The sequence below is a fragment of the Pelobates fuscus genome, chromosome 2 (assembly GCF_036172605.1).
Source record: "Pelobates fuscus isolate aPelFus1 chromosome 2, aPelFus1.pri, whole genome shotgun sequence".
NCBI classification, from domain to species: Eukaryota; Metazoa; Chordata; class Amphibia; order Anura; family Pelobatidae; genus Pelobates; species Pelobates fuscus.
Genome location: NC_086318.1, coordinates 1,197,936 through 1,223,585, shown reverse-complemented (window position 1 = coordinate 1,223,585; position 25,650 = coordinate 1,197,936). Strand labels below are relative to the sequence as shown.

General features: G+C 34.5%; 1 protein-coding gene across 3 annotated transcripts in view; it reads right to left on the bottom strand.

Moving 5' to 3' along the window:
- The window catches only part of KHK (ketohexokinase), a 153,716-nt gene that overhangs the window by 115,057 nt on the left and 13,009 nt on the right, over positions 1-25,650 (bottom strand). Inside the window, exon 3 of one of the 3 annotated variants that reach the window (XM_063441833.1) lies at positions 3,619-3,753. The exons of the other annotated variants lie outside the window; for them this stretch is intronic. Coding sequence (XP_063297903.1) covers positions 3,619-3,753 — 135 coding nt within the window. The remainder of the gene's footprint in view (positions 1-3,618; positions 3,754-25,650) is intronic. 3 annotated transcript variants of the gene reach the window in all.

Genomic DNA, 25,650 nt, shown 5'->3' with positions numbered 1-25,650 from the left:
CAGGGCCATAGTCCAAAGGCAAGAGGCGGGCAAGCAGCCCCCTCCAAGGACACGTGGCGAGGTCGGTTTCGCCACACTTCTCCCCTTTGCCCCCCAGACTAACAGGGTAGATGAGGGCAATCCATAATACAGGGAGGACAGCCACAATAGGGTTCCGCTACAAGCATTCCTTAGTATTTCACTGATCAGAACCTTTGTCTCCGGTGTGAATTACTTCTAGGGAAAGCGTGCACGCATTAATCAATCAATTTGGAAGGAGTAGATAAACAAATAATCAACGTTTTCTTTGATCCAAAACACATACATGACCCATACTGGATGGGATCCGAAGAAAGGGTCGAACGCATTCCCCGTCTGGCTTGGGGACGAAAGCCCAGGTTTCCATAAAGAGGATCTTTCACCTGTAAACCATTCTTCTTTCCATCCTTCCACTCCCAGTCCTTCTATTCACTGAGATCGGACAGAGGTAGAGGGAGTAGAGCCAGAGGACATGCAAGACTATTCTGCAGGTGAGAACGCCTCCTGCCATTTATCTTTACCCCTGTTGCATGCGGGCAGACTGTTTCACTGCATGGACAAGTGACGGGAGGTATCCTCAGACGTGTGGATACTTCAGTCTGCTCGAGGATAGGTCACAGATTTTCGTTCCCGCCGACTCTACTTCCGCTGGCTCCAACCGCCTTATGGGTGCTACAATCTGTGACGGACCACTGGCACTCCGACTGAGTACCTCCGCCAATCGATGCTTCTAGCGCTTGCCGAGGACTCCAAGCACTCCAAACGACACCATCAGCACTGCGGACCCCACTTCCAGCGATGCAGCTGCGCCGGGGTCTCGCCGTCTCTCACCCACCCTGGATCCACGACCAGGATCCAGCTCCCAGTGGGTGAATCTCTCCTAAATCCAGAGAGCGTAGCAGGAACAAATCAAGCTTTTACAAGAGCTTACTCTGGGGAGTAAGTGATTATACCAATCCCCATAGTGTAGGTATCCCTTCCCCCAAGCATGAGCCAAGGCTTCAAGAAAGGTGCAAGTAGGTCTGGTTTATTGAGGGCTACCTGTCCGGTATTTATGCAAGTGTCCACCAGGTGGACACTCCCCTAGGGGACCTAATGGAACAATGGGACATATTGGATATTAGCCAATTACAGGGAAGTAATCAAATTATCTCCCAGGACAGAGGCAAGACTCCATTAACCACATGGTTACAAAAAGACATAAAATTACACAATGTTACAATTACTACATAAATCATATACATGCAACATATTCCCAGATAGCTTAGATCTGAGCGCACATTATTACCGAATGGCGCTCAGATCACATACATACAGTTCAATCGCCATGGAGCCAAATCTTTTCCATAGTCTTTCATTACACGAATAGGCTCCATGGCATAGCTATCTGGGGTAGCACTACTCACATACTAAAAGTCTTTAACGCCCCGGCAGAAATATACAAATAAACCTTTCTGCAGGGTAAAATACAGCTATCAGCACAGGGGCCATAGTCGGAAGGCAGGAGGCTAGCCAGTAGTCCCCTCCAGGCACAAGTGGCGAAGGGCACTTTGTCACACAATCCCTCATAGACACTGAGATTTGAGTTCTGTTCAAATAGGGTGCGGTCCAGTGGACTCCGGACACGCAGAACTTCTTCAGCTCGATTTTTCTGGTAAGGAAAAGATCTGGGGATTTCCGCCCGGTGTTCAACCTGAGAATCTTAAATGCCGTTGTGGTATAACATCATTTCAAGAGGAAGGACACACATCGACTATGGGACCTCCTCCGGCTGCGAGATTGGTTCGCAGGACTGGATATGAAGGACGTCTACCTCTCTGTCTCGGTGGATAATGAGTGCCGAAGATTTCACCATTTCCTTGGGTAGGACGGACTTTGCCATTGCACCTGTTGTCCTATTAATTTTCTAATTAAGTCACCTCCTTTGTCATTAAGGGTTACCTTAACCAAACCCGTGCACAAAAAGGTCTTAAAATTGAAATGAGGGCAATTATTGCAGTGGATTGGTACAGAGTGGGTGGTCAGTTTCTTCTTTATATTATTACAATGCTCCATGAACCTAGTTTCAGAGCTCTAGTAGTCCTACCCACGTACTGAATACCACATCCACAAGTTAAAAGATAGACTACATTCGTGGTATTGCAACTGATATGTAGAACAGTACGTGGGTAGGACTGGTAGAGCTCTGAAAATAGGTTCATGGAGCATTGTAATAATATAGAGAAGAAACTCACCACCCACCAATCCACTGCAATAATTGCCCTCATTTCAATTCTAAGACCTTTTTGTCCCACTGTATTTGCATCTTTTTTTTTAATTTTCTGTTTTAAAACCACCCTGCTTCTCCACAACTTGCCCCTATTTTAGTGGCATTGGAAGAAAAACCCGAGTGTTTGACATGCTGGATTTTTATCATCATCTTGTGAGTGCAATCTAAATACATTTTTTATATTTGATACACTGGTGCACTATGTTTTGTGTCTCTCCCTCCTAATTCAGTTGGAAAAGGAAGAATGTCAAGCTCCTCTGAATCCCAAAGATTCCTAGATGCCTACAATTCACTACTATATTGTGAGTGTAATTTGACACAAGCACAGTTCTTAAACGTGTTTAAATTTACTACACAACTTTTTGGGTTTCTCTGTGTTAAGGTTTTACACTATTTTGTATCGATTTCCCTTTTAAGGTATACTCGCGGGCACACTACAAATGGTTATTTCTGCCAGTTAAGTTATTACCCTTTTGATATTTTACAATTAGCACATTTAAGCACATTGGTAGCACTTTATAAGGATATAGCACTCCACTGTTTTACATTAAATATAAACTCCAGCGCATAACATTTCATATGTTATGTTTCTTGGGGATGGTTATAATTACATTGATGGAGATCAAACGGTATATAGGAGAAAGTGATTTAATGTAATGTAATAAAGGACGTTTTAAACATCAGAACAGGAAGTGTTTAGGAAGGCTGTGTAGGTCACATGCCGGGAGGAGTGACTAGGGCTGTATAAATAAGGTATTTTGACTTCTAAATAGCAGAGAATTGAGCAGTGACACTCTAAGAGCACGATCTATACACTAAAACTGCTTCATTAACTTAACATAGAAACATAGAAACAACTTAAAGTTGTTATAGTGCTTATAGTTTTCCTTTATGTAATGATCAAAATAGTTCAATGTGATCATCACCAAACTCATTGACTAGCCATTTTATTTTAAGACTGAAAGGCTAACTTAACATAGACCAACAGGAAAACTAGCTCTGAGCTAACTCACTGGGCTTTCCTCCATACTATATACATTATCCTGCAAATCAGGACAAATAGGTTGCATACACATATTGATCAGCCATAACATTAAACCCACCTGACTCATACTGTGCAGATACCCCTCGTGCTGCCAAAACTGCTCTGATGCATTGAGGCATGGACTTCACAAGACCTCTGAACATGTCCTGAATGACCTGGCACCAAGACATTAACAGCAGGTTCTGACAGTCAGTAGAGGTACAGATTGGTGGCCAGTAGTTATTTGTCAAACAGCCATTCATACGTAGTACACGTCATTGGCTAGGTGCCCTCATTGAATGCTGACCTGTTCATGTGAAGGATAGTACGACTTCCACTGATTATGTTGCTGATGACTATGGAAGTTGGCAAGGAACATCCTGTCTGAGTGATAACATTAGTCACATCTATTCCACACCTTGTCAGATCTTCCAATATAAAGCTGCCAGAGGGGAGGAAAAGAGATAGAGGGGCATGCTGGGGCAATTATTGATAAATCACCAGAGTCAGAAAATACAGAGAGAACATTTCAAATTGATTGGGAACTGACTTAATGAAGGAAGGATTTAAAGAAGGAGAAAAAGGAAAGGAGGAAGTAACTGAGGAGAGAGATACGGTGAGCAAAAAGGTGGAGGAGAGAGTGAGAGCGAGGAGGAGGAGAGAGTGAGAGCGAGGAGGAGGAAAGAGTGAGAGCGAGGAGGAGGAAAGAGTGAGAGCGAGGAGGAGGAAAGAGTGAGAGCGAGGAGGAGGAGAGAGTGAGAGCGAGGAGGAGGAGAGAGTGAGAGCGAAGAGGAGGAGAGAGTGAGAGCGAAGAGGAGGAGAGAGTGAGAGCGAGGAGGAGGAGGAGAGAGTGAGAGCGAGGAGGAGGAGAGAGTGAGAGCGAGGAGGAGGAGAGAGTGAGAGCGAGGAGGAGAAGAGAGTGAGAGCGAGGAGGAGGAGAGAGTGAGAGCGAGGAGGAGGAGAGGGTGAGAGCGAGGAGGAGGAGAGAGTGAGAGCGAGGAGGAGGAGAGAGTGAGAGCGAGGAGGAGGAGAGAGTGAGAGCGAGGAGGAAGAGTGAGTGAGAGCGAGGAGGAAGAGTGAGTGAGAGCGAGGAGGAAGAGTGAGTGAGAGCGAGGAGGAAGAGTGAGTGAGAGCGAGGAGGAGGAGGAGAGAGTGAGAGCGAGGAGGAGGAGAGAGTGAGAGCGAGGAGGAGGAGAGAGTGAGAGCGAGGAGGAGGAGTGAGTGAGAGCGAGGAAGAAGAGTGAGTGAGAGCGAGGAGGAAGAGTGAGTGAGAGCGAGGAGGAGGAGGAGAGAGTGAGAGCGAGGAGGAGGAGAGAGTGAGAGCGAGGAGGAGGAGAGAGTGAGAGCGAGGAGGAGGAGAGGGTGAGAGCAAGGAGAAGGAGAGGGTGAGAGCGAGGAGGAGGAGAGGGTGAGAGCGAGGAAGAGGAGAGAGTGAGAGCGAGGAGGAGGAGAGAGTGAGAGCGAGGAGGAAGAGTGAGTGAGAGCGAGGAGGAAAAGTTAGTGAGAGCGAGGAGGAGGAGGAGAGAGTGAGAGCGAGGAGGAGGAGAGAGTGAGAGCGAGGAGGAGGAGAGAGTGAGAGCGAGGAGGAGGAGTGAGTGAGAGAGAGGAGGAGGAGTGAGTGAGAGCGAGGAGGAGAGAGTGAGAGCGAGGAGGAGGAGTGAGTGAGAGCGAGGAGGAGGAGAGAGAGCGAGGAGGAGGAGAGAGAGAGCGAGGAGGAGGAGAGAGAGAGCGAGGAGGAGAGAGTGAGAGCGAGGAGGAGGAGAGAGTGAGAGCGAGGAGGAGGAGGAGAGAGTGAGAGCGAGGAGGAGGAGGAGAGAGTGAGAGCGAGGAGGAGGAGAGAGTGAGAGCGAGGAGGAGGAGAGAGTGAGAGCGAGGAGGAGGAGTGAGTGAGAGCGAGGAGGAGAGAGTGAGAGCGAGGAGGAGGAGAGAGAGCGAGGAGGAGGAGAAAGAGAGCGAGGAGGAGGAGAGAGATAGCGAGGAGGAGAGAGTGAGAGCGAGGAGGAGGAGAGAGTGAGAGCGAGGAGGAGGAGAGAGTGAGAGTAAGTAGAAGGAGAGGGTGAGAGCAAGGAGGAGGAGAGGGTGAGAGCAAGGAGGAGGAGAGGGTGAGAGCAAGGAGGAGGAGAGGGTGAGAGCAAGGAGGAGGAGAGAGAGAGCGAGGAGGAGAGAGTGAGAGCGAGGAGGAGAAGAGAGTGAGAGCAAGGAGAAGGAGAGGGTGAGAGCGAGGAGGAGAGAGAGAGCGGAGCAGGAGAGAGTGAGAGCAAGGAGAAGGAGAGGGTGAGAGCGAGGTGGAGAGAGAGAGCGCGGAGCAGGAGAGAGTGAGAGCAAGGAGGAGGAGAGAGAGAGCGAGGAGGAGGAGAGGGTGAGAGCAAGGAGGAGGAGAGGGTGAGAGCAAGGAGGAGGAGAGGGTGAGAGCGAGGAGGAGAGAGAGAGCGAGGAGGAGAGAGTGAGAGCGAGGAGGAGGAGAGAGTGAGAGCAAGGAGAAGGAGAGGGTGAGAGCGAGGAGGAGAGAGTGAGAGCAAGGAGGAGGAGAGGGTGAGAGCAAGGAGGAGGAGAGGGTGAGAGCAAGGAGGAGGAGAGGGTGAGAGCAAGGAGGAGGAGAGAGAGAGCGAGGAGGAGAGAGTGAGAGCGAGGAGGAGGAGAGAGTGAGAGCAAGGAGAAGGAGAGGGTGAGAGCGAGGAGGAGAGAGTGAGAGCAAGGAGGAGGAGAGAGTGAGAGCAAGGAGGAGGAGAGAGTGAGAGCAAGGAGGAGGAGAGAGTGAGAGCAAGGAGGAGGAGAGAGTGAGAGCAAGGAGGAGGAGAGAGTGAGAGCAAGGAGGAGGAGAGAGTGAGAGCAAGGAGGAGGAGAGGGTGAGAGCGAGGAGGAGAGGGTGAGAGCGAGGAGGAGAGGGTGAGAGCGAGGAGGAGGAGAGAGTGAGAGCAAGGAGAAGGAGAGGGTGAGAGCGAGGAAGAGAGAGTGAGAGCAAGGAGGAGGAGAGGGTGAGAGCAAGGAGGAGGAGAGGGTGAGAGCAAGGAGGAGGAGAGAGAGAGCGAGGAGGAGAGAGTGAGAGCGAGGAGGAGGAGAGGGTGAGTGCGAGGAGGAGAGAGTGAGAGCGAGGAGGAGAGTGTGAGAGCAAGGAGGAGGAGAGAGTGAGAGCAAGGAGGAGGAGAGAGTGAGAGCAAGGAGGAGGAGAGGGTGAGAGCGAGGAGGAGAGGGTGAGAGCGAGGAGGAGAGGGTGAGAGCGAGGAGGAGAGGGTGAGAGCGAGGAGGAGAGAGTGAAAACGAGGAGGAGGAGAGAGTGAGAGTGAGGAGGAGGAGAGAGTGAGAGTGAGGAGGAGGAGAGAGTGAGAGCGAGGAGGAGGAGAGGGTGAGAGCAAGGAGGAGGGGAGAGAGAGAGTGAGGAGGAGGAGAGAGAGAGTGAGGAGGAGGAGAGAGAGAGTGAGGAGGAGGAGAGAGAGAGCGAGGAGGAGGAGAGAGTGAGAGCAAGGAGAAGGAGAGGGTGAGAGCGAGGAGGAGGAGAGGGTGAGAGCAAGGAGAAGGAGAGGGTGAGAGCGAGGAGGAGAGAGTGAGAGCAAGGAGGAGGAGAGGGTGAGAGCGAGGAGGAGGAGAGGGTGAGAGCGAGGAGTTTGGTGAAACATGCAGTCTTCTGACTGTAAAACATTTTATGAAATTCAGGAGCTATTCTACCTGAGCACACTTGGTTCGGCTCTCGAACAAGAACCCCCCCTGCATCTTGTTATACCAACCGAATACCGACCACCCCCTGGAGTGTTAACTGCAAAAATAACTAATTAATTAGTGCTTTCCCTGTGTTGCCGCCATTTCGCATAACCAAATATGTGGTCAAAGGAATGGTGACCATTTTGGCTCCCAATACAGGGAGCAGGACATGGTCGTCGAGTGTCTGGAACCCTTTTCGAACATCGGAGAAACTCTACTGCTGCCTGCTCCACTCCCAGACCAGCTAGGAGAGCGCTGTTCAGGAGAAAGATACCATCGGCCAGGGAGAGCATTCGCTCCCTGAAAGCCAGCCTTCATTGGGCAGTTTTTTGGGCAACCTGGGTGCTCAGATCTGGATTATCTGAGGATATTAAAATGTGTAGCAGACTCATTCCCTTTTATTCGGTTGTACCCCCTTGTTCGTCTCCAAATGGATGGTGTGTGGTCCCCTCCTTTATACCTCCCCGAACACCGACTACCCCAGGCTGTTAACCTTAATTAACACATTAACTCGAGTGCTTTCACTGGGTGGCCGTTATTCGTATAACCGAGCACACGTGTTCCAATGAATGGCTGGCACACAGGCAGCCGTACATGGTGTGGAACGCCTGGAACTATTTTCGGCCAAGGAATCTTACAAACACAAGCAAAGATGTACCACTGCCCATTCAACTTCCCTGACCAACTAGACGAACGATGATCAGAACTACCAATTGGTTGAGCATCTGGTACCTAAAAGCCCGGGGGAGCATTCTCCGGTGTTCGCAAAGGAGACCGACCGTTGTCCTCAATTCTCCGTTCTCCTCAAGTTAGGCCATCGCCTCGTGGCCAACCGCTCATAACTTTACCCGAATGGCGATTCCGTTCTACCGAACAGATCTGAGCGATATTTGGATATGTTGTGCGCTCAGATCCGTGCTATTCGGATATAAAACTTGTGGGGGTCCTGTAAAATATGCCTATGTTTTTATTTATTTATGTTTCCTGTATTTTCCTGTAACTGAGAGATAATTGAGTTACTCAGTTTTCATACAATTATCTTTTAGACAATGGGTCGCCTGGGAGAGACTTGTGTATATTTTGTATGGATTTTGTATGGAGACCCCAAGTTGGCTGTGTTTGAGCGGAATAAACCAGTTGTACTCCCAGAACTGTATGCTGAGGAGGATCGAGCGGGTGAGAGTGAGGAGGTTAAAGCAAGTGAGAGCGAGAAGGATCGAGCGAGTGAGAGCAATGTGGATCGAGCATAGGAGGATCAAGCGAGAAGGAGGAGTCAAGAAAGTGAAAAGGGAGTGATAGCAAGAAAGGAGGAGCCAGACATAGTGATGGAGTAGGAAGACACAGAGTGCGGTTTTATAATATTATTTATTATATTATTAGGATAGAATTAATAACAGGGAAAATATGAGTTCTCAGATATATGTTAATGGTTTGAGAGGGATAAAACAAACACATTTATGGCTCAGAAATTTAGATAATAACTCAAGACAAACAAATAAAATAGATTTGGGAGTGGGTAACTATATTGAAAAACAGATGTTAATGTAAAATTGGGGTAAAAGGGACATGTATGCTTACATCCAGCTTCATCCAGTTACAAATCCATTGACTTCTAATCGGTTACTAGAACATTCACTGTATCACCAATAATACTTGCTGTGCTATGAATACTCTATATGCCCATTACTTTATTATTACTCTCATTAGACAGTTACTATATCACTAATTATACTCTATATCCCCATTACTTTATTATTACTCTCATTAGACAGTTACTATATCACTAATTATACTCTATATCCCCCATTACTTTATTATTACTCTCATTAGACGGTTACTATATCACTAGTTATACTCTATATCCCCCATTACTTTATTATTACTCTCATTAGACAGTTACTATATCACTAATTATACTCTATATCCCCATTACTTTATTATTACTCTCATTAGACAGTTACTATATCACTAATTATACTCTATATCCCCCATTACTTTATTATTACTCTCATTAGACAGTTACTATATCACTAATTATACTCTATACCCCCCATTACTTTATTATTACTCTCATTAGACGGTTACTATATCACTAATTATACTCTATACCCCCATTACTTTATTATTACTCTCATTAGACAGTTACTATATCACTAATTATACTCTATATCCCCATTACTTTATTATTACTCTCATTAGACAGTTACTATATCACTAATTATACTCTATATCCCCCATTACTTTATTATTACTCTCATTAGACAGTTACTATATCACTAATTATACTCTATACCCCCCATTACTTTATTATTACTCTCATTAGACGGTTACTATATCACTAATTATACTCTATATCCCCCATTACTTTATTATTACTCTCATTAGACAGTTACTATATCACTAATTATACTCTATATCCCCATTACTTTATTATTACTCTCATTAGACAGTTACTATATCACTAATTATACTCTATATCCCCCATTACTTTATTATTACTCTCATTAGACGGTTACTATATCACTAGTTATACTCTATATCCCCCATTACTTTATTATTACTCTCATTAGACAGTTACTATATCACTAATTATACTCTATATCCCCATTACTTTATTATTACTCTCATTAGACAGTTACTATATCACTAATTATACTCTATATCCCCCATTACTTTATTATTACTCTCATTAGACAGTTACTATATCACTAATTATACTCTATACCCCCCATTACTTTATTATTACTCTCATTAGACGGTTACTATATCACTAATTATACTCTATACCCCCATTACTTTATTATTACTCTCATTAGACAGTTACTATATCACTAATTATACTCTATATCCCCATTACTTTATTATTACTCTCATTAGACGGTTACTATATCACTAATTATACTCTATATCCCCATTACTTTATTATTACTCTCATTAGACAGTTACTATATCACTAATTATACTCTATATCCCCATTACTTTATTATTACTCTCATTAGACGGTTACTATATCACTAATTATACTCTATATCCCCCATTACTTTATTATTACTCTCATTAGACAGTTACTATATCACTAATTATACTCTATATCCCCATTACTTTATTATTACTCTCATTAGACAGTTACTATATCATTAATTATACTCTATATCCCCATTACTTTATTATTACTCTCGTTAGACAGTTACTATATCACTAATTATACTCTATATCCCCCATTACTTTATTATTACTCTCATTAGACAGTTACAGTATCACTAATTATACTCTATACCCCCATTACTTTATTATTACTCTCATTAGACAGTTACTATATCACTAATTATACTCTATATCCCCATTACTTTATTATTACTCTCATTAGACGGTTACTATATCACTAATTATACTCTATATCCCCCATTACTTTATTATTACTCTCATTAGACAGTTACAGTATCACTAATTATACTCTATATCCCCATTACTTTATTATTACTCTCATTAGACAGTTACTATATCACTAATTATACTCTATATCCTCTATTACTGTATTATTACTCTCATTAGACAGTTACTATATCACTAATTATACTCTATATCCCCATTACTTTATTATTACTCTCATTAGACAGTTACAGTATCACTAATTATACTCTATATCCCCATTACTTTATTATTACTCTCATTAGACAGTTACTATATCACTAATTATACTCTATATCCCCCATTACTTTATTATTACTCTCATTAGACAGTTACTATATCACTAATTATACTCTATATCCCCATTACTTTATTATTACTCTCATTAGACAGTTACTATATCACTAATTATACTCTATATCCCCATTACTTTATTATTACTCTCATTAGACAGTTACTATATCACTAATTATACTCTATATCCCCATTACTTTATTATTACTCTCATTAGACAGTTACTATATCACTAATTATACTCTATATCCCCCATTACTTTATTATTACTCTCATTAGACAGTTACTATATCACTAATTATACTCTATATCCCCATTACTTTATTATTACTCTCATTAGACAGTTACTATATCACTAATTATACTCTATATCCCCATTACTTTATTATTACTCTCATTAGACAGTTACTATATCACTAATTATACTCTATATCCCCATTACTTTATTATTACTCTCATTAGACAGTTACTATATCACTAATTATACTCTATATCCCCCATTACTTTATTATTACTCTCATTAGACGGTTACTATATCACTAATTATACTCTATATCCCCATTACTTTATTATTACTCTCATTAGACGGTTACTATATCACTAATTATACTCTATATCCCCCATTACTTTATTATTACTCTCATTAGACAGTTACTATATCACTAATTATACTCTATATCCCCATTACTTTATTATTACTCTCATTAGACAGTTACTATATCACTAATTATATTCTATATCCCCATTACTTTATTATTACTCTCATTAGACAGTTACTATATCACTAATTATACTCTATATCCCCATTACTTTATTATTACTCTCATTAGACGGTTACTATATCACTAATTATACTCTATATCCCCATTACTTTATTATTGCTCTCATTAGACGGTTACTATATCACTAATTATACTCTATATCCCCATTACTTTATTATTACTCTCATTAGACGGTTACTATATCACTAATTATACTCTATATCCCCCATTACTTTATTATTACTCTCATTAGACAGTTACTATATCACTAATTATACTCTATATCCCCATTACTTTATTATTACTCTCATTAGACAGTTACTATATCACTAATTATACTCTATATCCCCCATTACTTTATTATTACTCTCATTAGACAGTTACTATATCACTAATTATACTCTATATCCCCATTACTTTATTATTACTCTCATTAGACAGTTACTATATCACTAATTATACTCTATATCCCCATTACTTTATTATTGCTCTCATTAGACGGTTACTATATCACTAATTATACTCTATATCCCCATTACTTTATTATTACTCTCATTAGACAGTTACTATATCACTAATTATACTCTATATCCCCCATCACTTTATTATTACTCTCATTAGACAGTTACTATATCACTAATTATACTCTATATCCCCATTACTTTATTATTGCTCTCATTAGACAGTTACTATATCACTAATTATACTCTATATCCCCATTACTTTATTATTACTCTCATTAGACAGTTACTATATCACTAATTATACTCTATATCCCCCATTACTTTATTATTACTCTCATTAGACAGTTACTATATCACTAATTATACTCTATATCCCCATTACTTTATTATTACTCTCATTAGACGGTTACTATATCACTAATTATACTCTATATCCCCATTACTTTATTATTACTCTCATTAGACAGTTACTATATCACTAATTATACTCTATATCCCCCATTACTTTATTATTACTCTCATTAGACAGTTACTATATCACTAATTATACTCTATATCCCCATTACTTTATTATTACTCTCATTAGACGGTTACTATATCACTAATTATACTCTATATCCCCCATTACTTTATTATTACTCTCATTAGACGGTTACTATATCACTAATTATACTCTATATCCCCATTACTTTATTATTACTCTCATTAGACAGTTACTATATCACTAATTATACTCTATATCCCCATTACTTTATTATTACTCTCATTAGACAGTTACTATATCACTAATTATACTCTATATCCCCATTACTTTATTATTACTCTCATTAGACAGTTACTATATCACTAATTATACTCTATATCCCCATTACTTTATTATTACTCTCATTAGACAGTTACTATATCACTAATTATACTCTATATCCCCATTACTTTATTATTACTCTCATTAGACAGTTACTATATCACTAATTATACTCTATATCCCCATTACTTTATTATTACTCTCATTAGACAGTTACTATATCACTAATTATACTCTATATCCCCATTACTTTATTATTACTCTCATTAGACAGTTACTATATCACTAATTATACTCTATATCCCCATTACTTTATTATTACTCTCATTAGACAGTTACTATATCACTAATTATACTCTATATCCCCCATCACTTTATTATTACTCTCATTAGACAGTTACTATATCACTAATTATACTCTATATCCCCATTACTTTATTATTGCTCTCATTAGACAGTTACTATATCACTAATTATACTCTATATCCCCATTACTTTATTATTACTCTCCTTAGACAGTTACTATATCACTAATTATACTCTATATCCCCATTACTTTATTATTACTCTCCTTAGACAGTTACTATATCACTAATTATACTCTATATCCCCATTACTTTATTATTACTCTCATTAGACAGTTACTATATCACTAATTATACTCTATATCCCCATTACTTTATTATTGCTCTCATTAGACGGTTACTATATCACTAATTATACTCTATACCCCCATTACTTTATTATTACTCTCATTAGACGGTTACTATATCACTAATTATACTCTATATCCTCTATTACTTTATTATTACTCTCATTAGACAGTTACTATATCACTAATTATACTCTATATCCTCTATTACTTTATTATTACTCTCATTAGACAGTTACTATATCACTAATTATACTCTATACCCCCATTACTTTATTATTACTCTCATTAGACGGTTACTATATCACTAATTATACTCTATATCCTCTATTACTTTATTATTACTCTCATTAGACAGTTACTATATCACTAATTATACTCTATATCCCCATTACTTTATTATTACTCTCATTAGACAGTTACTATATCACTAATTATACTCTATACCCCCATTACTTTATTATTACTCTCATTAGACGGTTACTATATCACTAATTATACTCTATATCCTCTATTACTTTATTATTACTCTCATTAGACGGTTACTATATCACTAATTATACTCTATATCCTCTATTACTTTATTATTACTCTCATTAGACAGTTACTATATCACTAATTATACTCTATATCCCCCATTACTTTATTATTACTCTCATTAGACGGTTACTATATCACTAATTATACTCTATATCCCCCATTACTTTATTATTACTCTCATTAGACGGTTACTATATCACTAATTATACTCTATATCCCCATTACTTTATTATTACTCTCATTAGACAGTTACTATATCACTAATTATACTCTATATCCCCATTACTTTATTATTACTCTCATTAGACAGTTACTATATCACTAATTATACTCTATATCCCCATTACTTTATTATTACTCTCATTAGACAGTTACTGTATCACTAATTATACTCTATATCCCCCATTACTTTATTATTACTCTCATTAGACAGTTACTATATCACTAATTATACTCTATATCCCCATTACTTTATTATTACTCTCATTAGACAGTTACTATATCACTAATTATACTCTATATCCCCATTACTTTATTATTACTCTCATTAGACGGTTACTATATAACTAATTATACTCTATATCCTCTATTACTTTATTATTACTCTCATTAGACAGTTATTATATCACTAATTATACTCTATATCCCCATTACTTTATTATTACTCTCATTAGACAGTTATTATATCACTAATTATACTCTATACCCCCATTACTTTATTATTACTCTCATTAGACAGTTACTATATCACTAATTATACTCTATATCCCCGATTACTTTATTATTACTCTCATTAGACAGTTATTATATCACTAATTATACTCTATACCCCCATTACTTTATTATTACTCTCATTAGACAGTTACTATATCACTAATTATACTCTATACCCCCATTACTTTATTATTACTCTCATTAGACGGTTACTATATCACTAATTATACTCTATATCCCCCATTACTTTATTATTACTCTCATTAGACAGTTACTATATCACTAATTATACTCTATATCCCCATTACTTTATTATTACTCTCATTAGACAGTTACTATATCACTAATTATACTCTATATCCCCATTACTTTATTATTACTCTCATTAGACAGTTACTATATCACTAATTATACTCTATATCCCCATTACTTTATTATTGCTCTCATTAGACGGTTACTATATCACTAATTATACTCTATATCCCCATTACTTTATTATTGCTCTCATTAGACGGTTACTATATCACTAATTATACTCTATATCCCCATTACTTTATTATTACTCTCATTAGACAGTTACTATATCACTAATTATACTCTATATCCCCCATTACTTTATTATTACTCTCATTAGACAGTTACTATATCACTAATTATACTCTATATCCCCATTACTTTATTATTGCTCTCATTAGACGGTTACTATATCACTAATTATACTCTATATCCCCATTACTTTATTATTACTCTCATTAGACAGTTACTATATCACTAATTATACTCTATATCCCCATTACTTTATTATTACTCTCATTAGACAGTTACTATATCACTAATTATACTCTATACCCCCATTACTTTATTATTACTCTCATTAGACAGTTACTATATCACTAATTATACTCTATATCCCCATTACTTTATTATTGCTCTCATTAGACGGTTACTATATCACTAATTATACTCTATATCCCCATTACTTTATTATTACTCTCATTAGACAGTTACTATATCACTAATTATACTCTATACCCCCATTACTTTATTATTACTCTCATTAGACAGTTACTATATCACTAATTATACTCTATATCCTCTATTACTTTATTATTACTCTCATTAGACAGTTACTATATCACTAATTATACTCTATACCCCCATTACTTTATTATTACTCTCATTAGACGGTTACTATATCACTAATTATACTCTATATCCTCTATTACTTCATTATTACTCTCATTAGACAGTTACTATATCACTAATTATACTCTATATCCCCATTACTTTATTATTACTCTCATTAGACAGTTACTATATCACTAATTATACTCTATACCCCCATTACTTTATTATTACTCTCATTAGACGGTTACTATATCACTAATTATACTCTATATCCTCTATTACTTTATTATTACTCTCATTAGACGGTTACTATATCACTAATTATACTCTATATCCTCTATTACTTTATTATTACTCTCATTAGACAGTTACTATATCACTAATTATACTCTATATCCCCCATTACTTTATTATTACTCTCATTAGACGGTTACTATATCACTAATTATACTCTATATCCCCCATTACTTTATTATTACTCTCATTAGACGGTTACTATATCACTAATTATACTCTATATCCCCATTACTTTATTATTACTCTCATTAGACAGTTACTATATCACTAATTATACTCTATATCCCCATTACTTTATTATTACTCTCATTAGACAGTTAATATATCACTAATTATACTCTATATCCCCATTACTTTATTATTACTCTCATTAGACAGTTACTATATCACTAATTATACTCTATATCCCCATTACTTTATTATTGCTCTCATTAGACGGTTACTATATCACTAATTATACTCTATATCCCCATTACTTTATTATTACTCTCATTAGACGGTTACTATATCACTAATTATACTCTATATCCCCCATTACTTTATTATTACTCTCATTAGACAGTTACAGTATCACTAATTATACTCTATATCCCCATTACTTTATTATTACTCTCATTAGACAGTTACTATATCACTAATTATACTCTATATCCCCATTACTTTATTATTACTCTCATTAGACAGTTACAGTATCACTAATTATACTCTATATCCCCATTACTTTATTATTACTCTCATTAGACAGTTACTATATCACTAATTATACTCTATATCCCCATTACTTTATTATTACTCTCATTAGACGGTTACTATATCACTAATTATACTCTATATCCCCCATTACTTTATTATTACTCTCATTAGACAGTTACAGTATCACTAATTATACTCTATATCCCCATTACTTTATTATTACTCTCTTTAGACAGTTACTATATCACTAATTATACTCTATATCCCCATTACTTTATTATTACTCTCATTAGACAGTTACAGTATCACTAATTATACTCTATATCCCCATTACTTTATTATTACTCTCATTAGACAGTTACTATATCACTAATTATACTCTATATCCCCATTACTTTATTATTACTCTCATTAGACGGTTACTATATCACTAATTATACTCTATATCCCCCATTACTTTATTATTACTCTCATTAGACAGTTACTATATCACTAATTATACTCTATATCCCCATTACTTTATTATTACTCTCATTAGACAGTTACTATATCACTAATTATACTCTATATCCCCCATCACTTTATTATTACTCTCATTAGACAGTTACTATATCACTAATTATACTCTATATCCCCATTACTTTATTATTACTCTCATTAGACAGTTACTATATCACTAATTATACTCTATATCCCCATTACTTTATTATTGCTCTCATTAGACAGTTACTATATCACTAATTATACTCTATATCCTCTATTACTTTATTATTACTCTCATTAGACAGTTACTATATCACTAATTATACTCTATATCCCCATTACTTTATTATTGCTCTCATTAGACAGTTACTATATCACTAATTATACTCTATATCCCCATTACTTTATTATTACTCTCATTAGACAGTTACTATATCACTAATTATACTCTATATCCCCATTACTTTATTATTACTCTCATTAGACAGTTACTATATCACTAATTATACTCTATATCCCCATTACTTTATTATTGCTCTCATTAGACAGTTACTATATCACTAATTATACTCTATATCCCCCATCACTTTATTATTACTCTCATTAGACAGTTACTATATCACTAATTATACTCTATATACCCATTACTTTATTATTACTCTCATTAGACAGTTACTATATCACTAATTATACTCTATATCCCCATTACTTTATTATTGCTCTCATTAGACAGTTACTATATCACTAATTATACTCTATATCCCCCATTACTTTATTATTACTCTCATTAGACAGTTATTATATCACTAATTATACTCTATATCCTCTATTACTTTATTATTACTCTCATTAGACAGTTACTATATCACTAATTATACTCTATATCCCCATTACTTTATTATTGCTCTCATTAGACAGTTACTATATCACTAATTATACTCTATATCCCCATTACTTTATTATTACTCTCATTAGACAGTTACTATATCACTAAATATACTCTATATCCCCATTACTTTATTATTACTCTCATTAGACAGTTACTATATCACTAATTATACTCTATATCCCCATTACTTTATTATTGCTCTCATTAGACAGTTACTATATCACTAATTATACTCTATATCCCCATTACTTTATTATTGCTCTCATTAGACAGTTACTATATCCCTAATTATACTCTATATCCCCCATCACTTTATTATTACTCTCATTAGACAGTTACTATATCACTAATTATACTCTATATCCCCCATTACTTTATTATTACTCTCATTAGACAGTTACTATGTCACTAATTATACTCTATATCCCCCATTACTTTATTATTACTCTCATTAGACAGTTACTATATCACTAATTATACTCTATATCCCCCATTACTTTATTATTACTCTCATTATACGGTTACTATATCACTAATTATACTCTATATCCCCATTACTTTATTATTACTCTCATTAGACGGTTACTATATCACTAATTATACTCTATATCCCCCATTACTTTATTATTACTCTCATTAGACAGTTACTATATCACTAATTATACTCTATATCCCCCATTACTTTATTATTACTCTCATTAGACAGTTACTATATCACTAATTATACTCTATATCCCCATTACTTTATTATTACTCTCATTAGACAGTTACTATATCACTAATTATACTCTATATCCCCCATTACTTTATTATAACTCTCATTAGACAGTTACTATATCACTAATTATACTCTATATCCCCATTACTTTATTATTACTCTCATTAGACGGTTACTATATCACTAATTATACTCTATATCCTCTATTACTTTATTATTACTCTCATTAGACAGTTACTATATCACTAATTATACTCTATATCCCCATTACTTTATTATTACTCTCATTAGACAGTTACTATATCACTAATTATACTCTATATCCTCTATTACTTTATTATTACTCTCATTAGACAGTTACTATATCACTAATTATACTCTATATCCCCATTACTTTATTATTACTCTCATTAGACAGTTACTATATCACTAATTATACTCTATATCCCCAATTACTTTATTATTACTCTCATTAGACAGTTACTATATCACTAATTATACTCTATATCCCCCATTACTTTATTATTACTCTCATTAGACAGTTACTATATCACTAATTATACTCTATATCCCCCATTACTTTATTATTACTCTCATTAGACAGTTACTATATCACTAATTATACTCTATATCCCCATTACTTTATTATTACTCTCATTAGACGGTTACTATATCACTAATTATACTCTATATCCTCTATTACTTTATTATTACTCTCATTAGACAGTTACTATATCACTAATTATACTCTATATCCTCTATTACTTTATTATTACTCTCATTAGACAGTTACTATATCACTAATTATACTCTATATCCCCATTACTTTATTATTACTCACATTAGACAGTTACTATATCACTAATTATACTCTATATCCCCATTACTTTATTATTACTCTCATTAGACAGTTACTATATCACTAATTATACTCTATATCCCCCATTACTTTATTATTACTCTCATTAGACAGTTACCATATCACTAATTATACTCTATATCCCCATTACTTTATTATTACTCTCATTAGACAGTTACTATATCACTAATTATACTCTATATCCCCCATTACTTTATTATTACTCTCATTAGACAGTTACTATATCACTAATTATACTCTATATCCCCCATTACTTTATTATTACTCTCATTAGACAGTTACTATATCACTAATTATACTCTATATCCCCATTACTTTATTATTACTCTCATTAGACAGTTACTATATCACTAATTATACTCTATATCCCCCATTACTTTATTATAACTCTCATTAGACAGTTACTATATCACTAATTATACTCTATATCCCCATTACTTTATTATTACTCTCATTAGACAGTTACTATATCACTAATTATACTCTATATCCTCTATTACTTTATTATTACTCTCATTAGACAGTTACTATATCACTAATTATACTCTATATCCCCATTACTTTATTATTACTCTCATTAGACAGTTACTATATCACTAATTATACTCTATATCCTCTATTACTTTATTATTACTCTCATTAGACAGTTACTATATCACTAATTATACTCTATATCCCCCATTACTTTATTATTACTCTCATTAGACAGTTACTATATCACTAATTATACTCTATATCCCCATTACTTTATTATTACTCTCATTAGACAGTTACTATATCACTAATTATACTCTATATCCCCCATTACTTTATTATAACTCTCATTAGACAGTTACTATATCACTAATTATACTCTATATCCCCATTACTTTATTATTACTCTCATTAGACGGTTACTATATCACTAATTATACTCTATATCCTCTATTACTTTATTATTACTCTCATTAGACAGTTACTATATCACTAATTATACTCTATATCCCCATTACTTTATTATTACTCTCATTAGACAGTTACTATATCACTAATTATACTCTATATCCTCTATTACTTTATTATTACTCTCATTAGACAGTTACTATATCACTAATTATACTCTATATCCCCCATTACTTTATTATTACTCTCATTAGACAGTTACTATATCACTAATTATACTCTATATCCCCATTACTTTATTATTACTCTCATTAGACAGTTACTATATCACTAATTATACTCTATATCCCCCATTACTTTATTATTACTCTCATTAGACAGTTACTATATCACTAATTATACTCTATATCCCCATTACTTTATTATTACTCTCATTAGACAGTTACTATATCACTAATTATACTCTATATCCTCTATTACTTTATTATTACTCTCATTAGACAGTTACTATATCACTAATTATACTCTATATCCCCCATTACTTTATTATTACTCTCATTAGACAGTTACTATATCCCTAATTATACTCTATATCCCCCATTGCTTTATTATTACTCTCATTAGACAGTTACTATATCACTAATTATACTCTATATCCCCCATTACTTTATTATTACTCTCATTAGACAGTTACTATATCACTAATTATACTCTATATCCCCATTACTTTATTATTACTCTCATTAGACAGTTACTATATCACTAATTATACTCTATATCCCCCATCACTTTATTATTACTCTCATTAGACAGTTACTATATCACTAATTATACTCTATATCCCCATTACTGTATTATTACTCTCATTAGACAGTTACTATATCACTAATTATACTCTATATCCTCTATTACTTTATTATTACTCTCATTAGACAGTTACTATATCACTAATTATACTCTATATCCCCCATTACTTTATTATTACTCTCATTAGACAGTTACTATATCACTAATTATACTCTATATCCCCATTACTTTATTATTACTCTCATTAGACAGTTACTATATCACTAATTATACTCTATATCCTCTATTACTTTATTATTACTCTCATTAGACAGTTACTATATCACTAATTATACTCTATATCCCCATTACTTTATTATTACTCTCATTAGACAGTTACTATATCACTAATTATACTCTATATCCCCATTACTTTATTATTACTCTCATTAGACGGTTACTATATCACTAATTATACTCTATATCCCCATTACTTTATTATTACTCTCATTAGACGGTTACTATATCACTAATTATACTCTATATACCCCATTACTTTATTATTACTCTCATTAGACAGTTACTATATCACTAATTATACTCTATATCCCCCATTACTTTATTATTACTCTCATTAGACAGTTACTATATCAGTAATTATACTCTATATCCCCATTACTTTATTATTACTCTCATTAGACAGTTACTATATCACTAATTATACTCTATATCCCCATTACTTTATTATTACTCTCATTAGACAGTTACTATATCACTAATTATACTCTATATCCCCATTACTTTATTATTACTCTCATTAGACAGTTACTGTATCACTAATTATACTCTATATCCCCATTACTTTATTATTACTCTCATTAGACAGTTACTGTATCACTAATTATACTCTATATCCCCCATTACTTTATTATTACTCTCATTAGACAGTTACTATATCACTAATTATACTCTATATCCCCATTACTTTATTATTACTCTCATTAGACAGTTACTATATCACTAATTATACTCTATATCCCCGTTACTTTATTATTACTCTCATTAGACGGTTACTATATCACTAATTATACTCTATATCCTCTATTACTTTATTATTACTCTCATTAGACAGTTATTATATCACTAATTATACTCTATATCCCCATTACTTTATTATTACTCTCATTAGACAGTTATTATATCACTAATTATACTCTATACCCCCATTACTTTATTATTACTCTCATTAGACAGTTACTATATCACTAATTATACTCTATATCCTCCATTACTTTATTATTACTCTCATTAGACAGTTATTATATCACTAATTATACTCTATACCCCCATTACTTTATTATTACTCTCATTAGACAGTTACTATATCACTAATTATACTCTATACCCCCATTACTTTATTATTACTCTCATTAGACGGTTACTATATCACTAATTATACTCTATATCCCCCATTACTTTATTATTACTCTCATTAGACAGTTACTATATCACTAATTATACTCTATATCCCCCATTACTTTATTATTACTCTCATTAGACAGTTACTATATCACTAATTATACTCTATATCCCACATTACTTTATTATTACTCTCATTAGACAGTTACTGTATCACTAATTATACTCTATATCCCCCATTACTTTATTATTACTCTCATTAGACGGTTACTATATCACTAATTATACTCTATATCCCCCATTACTTTATTATTACTCTCATTAGACAGTTACTATATCACTAATTATACTCTATATCCCACATTACTTTATTATTACTCTCATTAGACAGTTATTATATCACTAATTATACTCTATATCCCCATTACTTTATTATTACTCTCATTAGACAGTTATTATATCACTAATTATACTCTATACCCCCATTACTTTATTATTACTCTCATTAGACAGTTACTATATCACTAATTATACTCTATATCCCCATTACTTTATTATTACTCTCATTAGACAGTTATTATATCACTAATTATACTCTATACCCCCATTACTTTATTATTACTCTCATTAGACGGTTACTATATCACTAATTATACTCTATACCCCCATTACTTTATTATTACTCTCATTAGACGGTTACTATATCACTAATTATACTCTATATCCCCCATTACTTTATTATTACTCTCATTAGACAGTTACTATATCACTAATTATACTCTATATCCCACATTACTTTATTATTACTCTCATTAGACAGTTATTATATCACTAATTATACTCTATATCCCCATTACTTTATTATTACTCTCATTAGACAGTTATTATATCACTAATTATACTCTATACCCCCATTACTTTATTATTACTCTCATTAGACAGTTACTATATCACTAATTATACTCTATATCCCCCATTACTTTATTATTACTCTCATTAGACAGTTATTATATCACTAATTATACTCTATACCCCCATTACTTTATTATTACTCTCATTAGACAGTTACTATATCACTAATTATACTCTATACCCCCATTACTTTATTATTACTCTCATTAGACGGTTACTATATCACTAATTATACTCTATATCCCCCATTACTTTATTATTACTCTCATTAGACAGTTACTATATCACTAATTATACTCTATATCCCCCATTACTTTATTATTACTCTCATTAGACAGTTACTATATCACTAATTATACTCTATATCCCACATTACTTTATTATTACTCTCATTAGACAGTTACTGTATCACTAATTATACTCTATATCCCCCATTACTTTATTATTACTCTCATTAGACAGTTACTATATCACTAATTATACTCTATACCCCCATTACTTTATTATTACTCTCATTAGACGGTTACTATATCACTAATTATACTCTATATCCCCCATTACTTTATTATTACTCTCATTAGACAGTTACTATATCACTAATTATACTCTATATCCCCCATTACTTTATTATTACTCTCATTAGACAGTTACTATATCACTAATTATACTCTATATCCCACATTACTTTATTATTACTCTCATTAGACAGTTACTGTATCACTAATTATACTCTATATCCCCATTACTTTATTATTACTCTCATTAGACAGTTACTATATCACTAATTATACTCTATATCCCCATTACTTTATTATTACTCTCATTAGACAGTTACTGTATCACTAATTATACTCTATATCCCCATTACTTTATTATTACTCTCATTAGACAGTTACTATATCACTAATTATACTCTATATCCCCATTACTTTATTATTACTCTCATTATACAGTTACTATATCACTAATTATACTCTATATCCCCCATTACTTTATTATTACTCTCATTAGACAGTTACTATATCACTAATTATACTCTATATCCCCATTACTTTATTATTACTCTCATTAGACGGTTACTATATCACTAATTATACTCTATATCCTCTATTACTTTATTATTACTCTCATTAGACGGTTACTATATCACTAATTATACTCTATATCCCCCATTACTTTATTATTACTCTCATTAGACAGTTACTATATCACTAATTATACTCTATATCCCCCATTACTTTATTATTACTCTCATTAGACAGTTACTATATCACTAATTATACTCTATATCCCCATTACTTTATTATTACTCTCATTAGACAGTTACTATATCACTAATTATACTCTATATCCCCCATTACTTTATTATTACTCTCATTAGACAGTTACTATATCACTAATTATACTCTATATCTTCATTACTTTATTATTACTCTCATTAGACAGTTACTATGTCACTAATTATACTCTATATCCCCCATTACTTTATTATTACTCTCATTAGACAGTTACTATATCACTAATTATACTCTATATCCCCCATTACTTTATTATTACTCTCATTAGACAGTTACTATATCAGTAATTATACTCTATATCCCCCATTACTTTATTATTACTCTCATTAGACAGTTACTATATCACTAATTATACTCTATATCCCCCATTACTTTATTATTACTCTCATTAGACAGTTACTATATCACTAATTATACTCTATACCCCCATTACTTTATTATTACTCTCATTAGACAGTTACTATATCACTAATTATACTCTATATCCCCCATTACTTTATTATTACTCTCATTAGACAGTTACTATATCACTAATTATACTCTATATCCCCCATTACTTTATTATTACTCTCATTAGACGGTTACTATATCACTAATTATACTCTATATCCTCTATTACT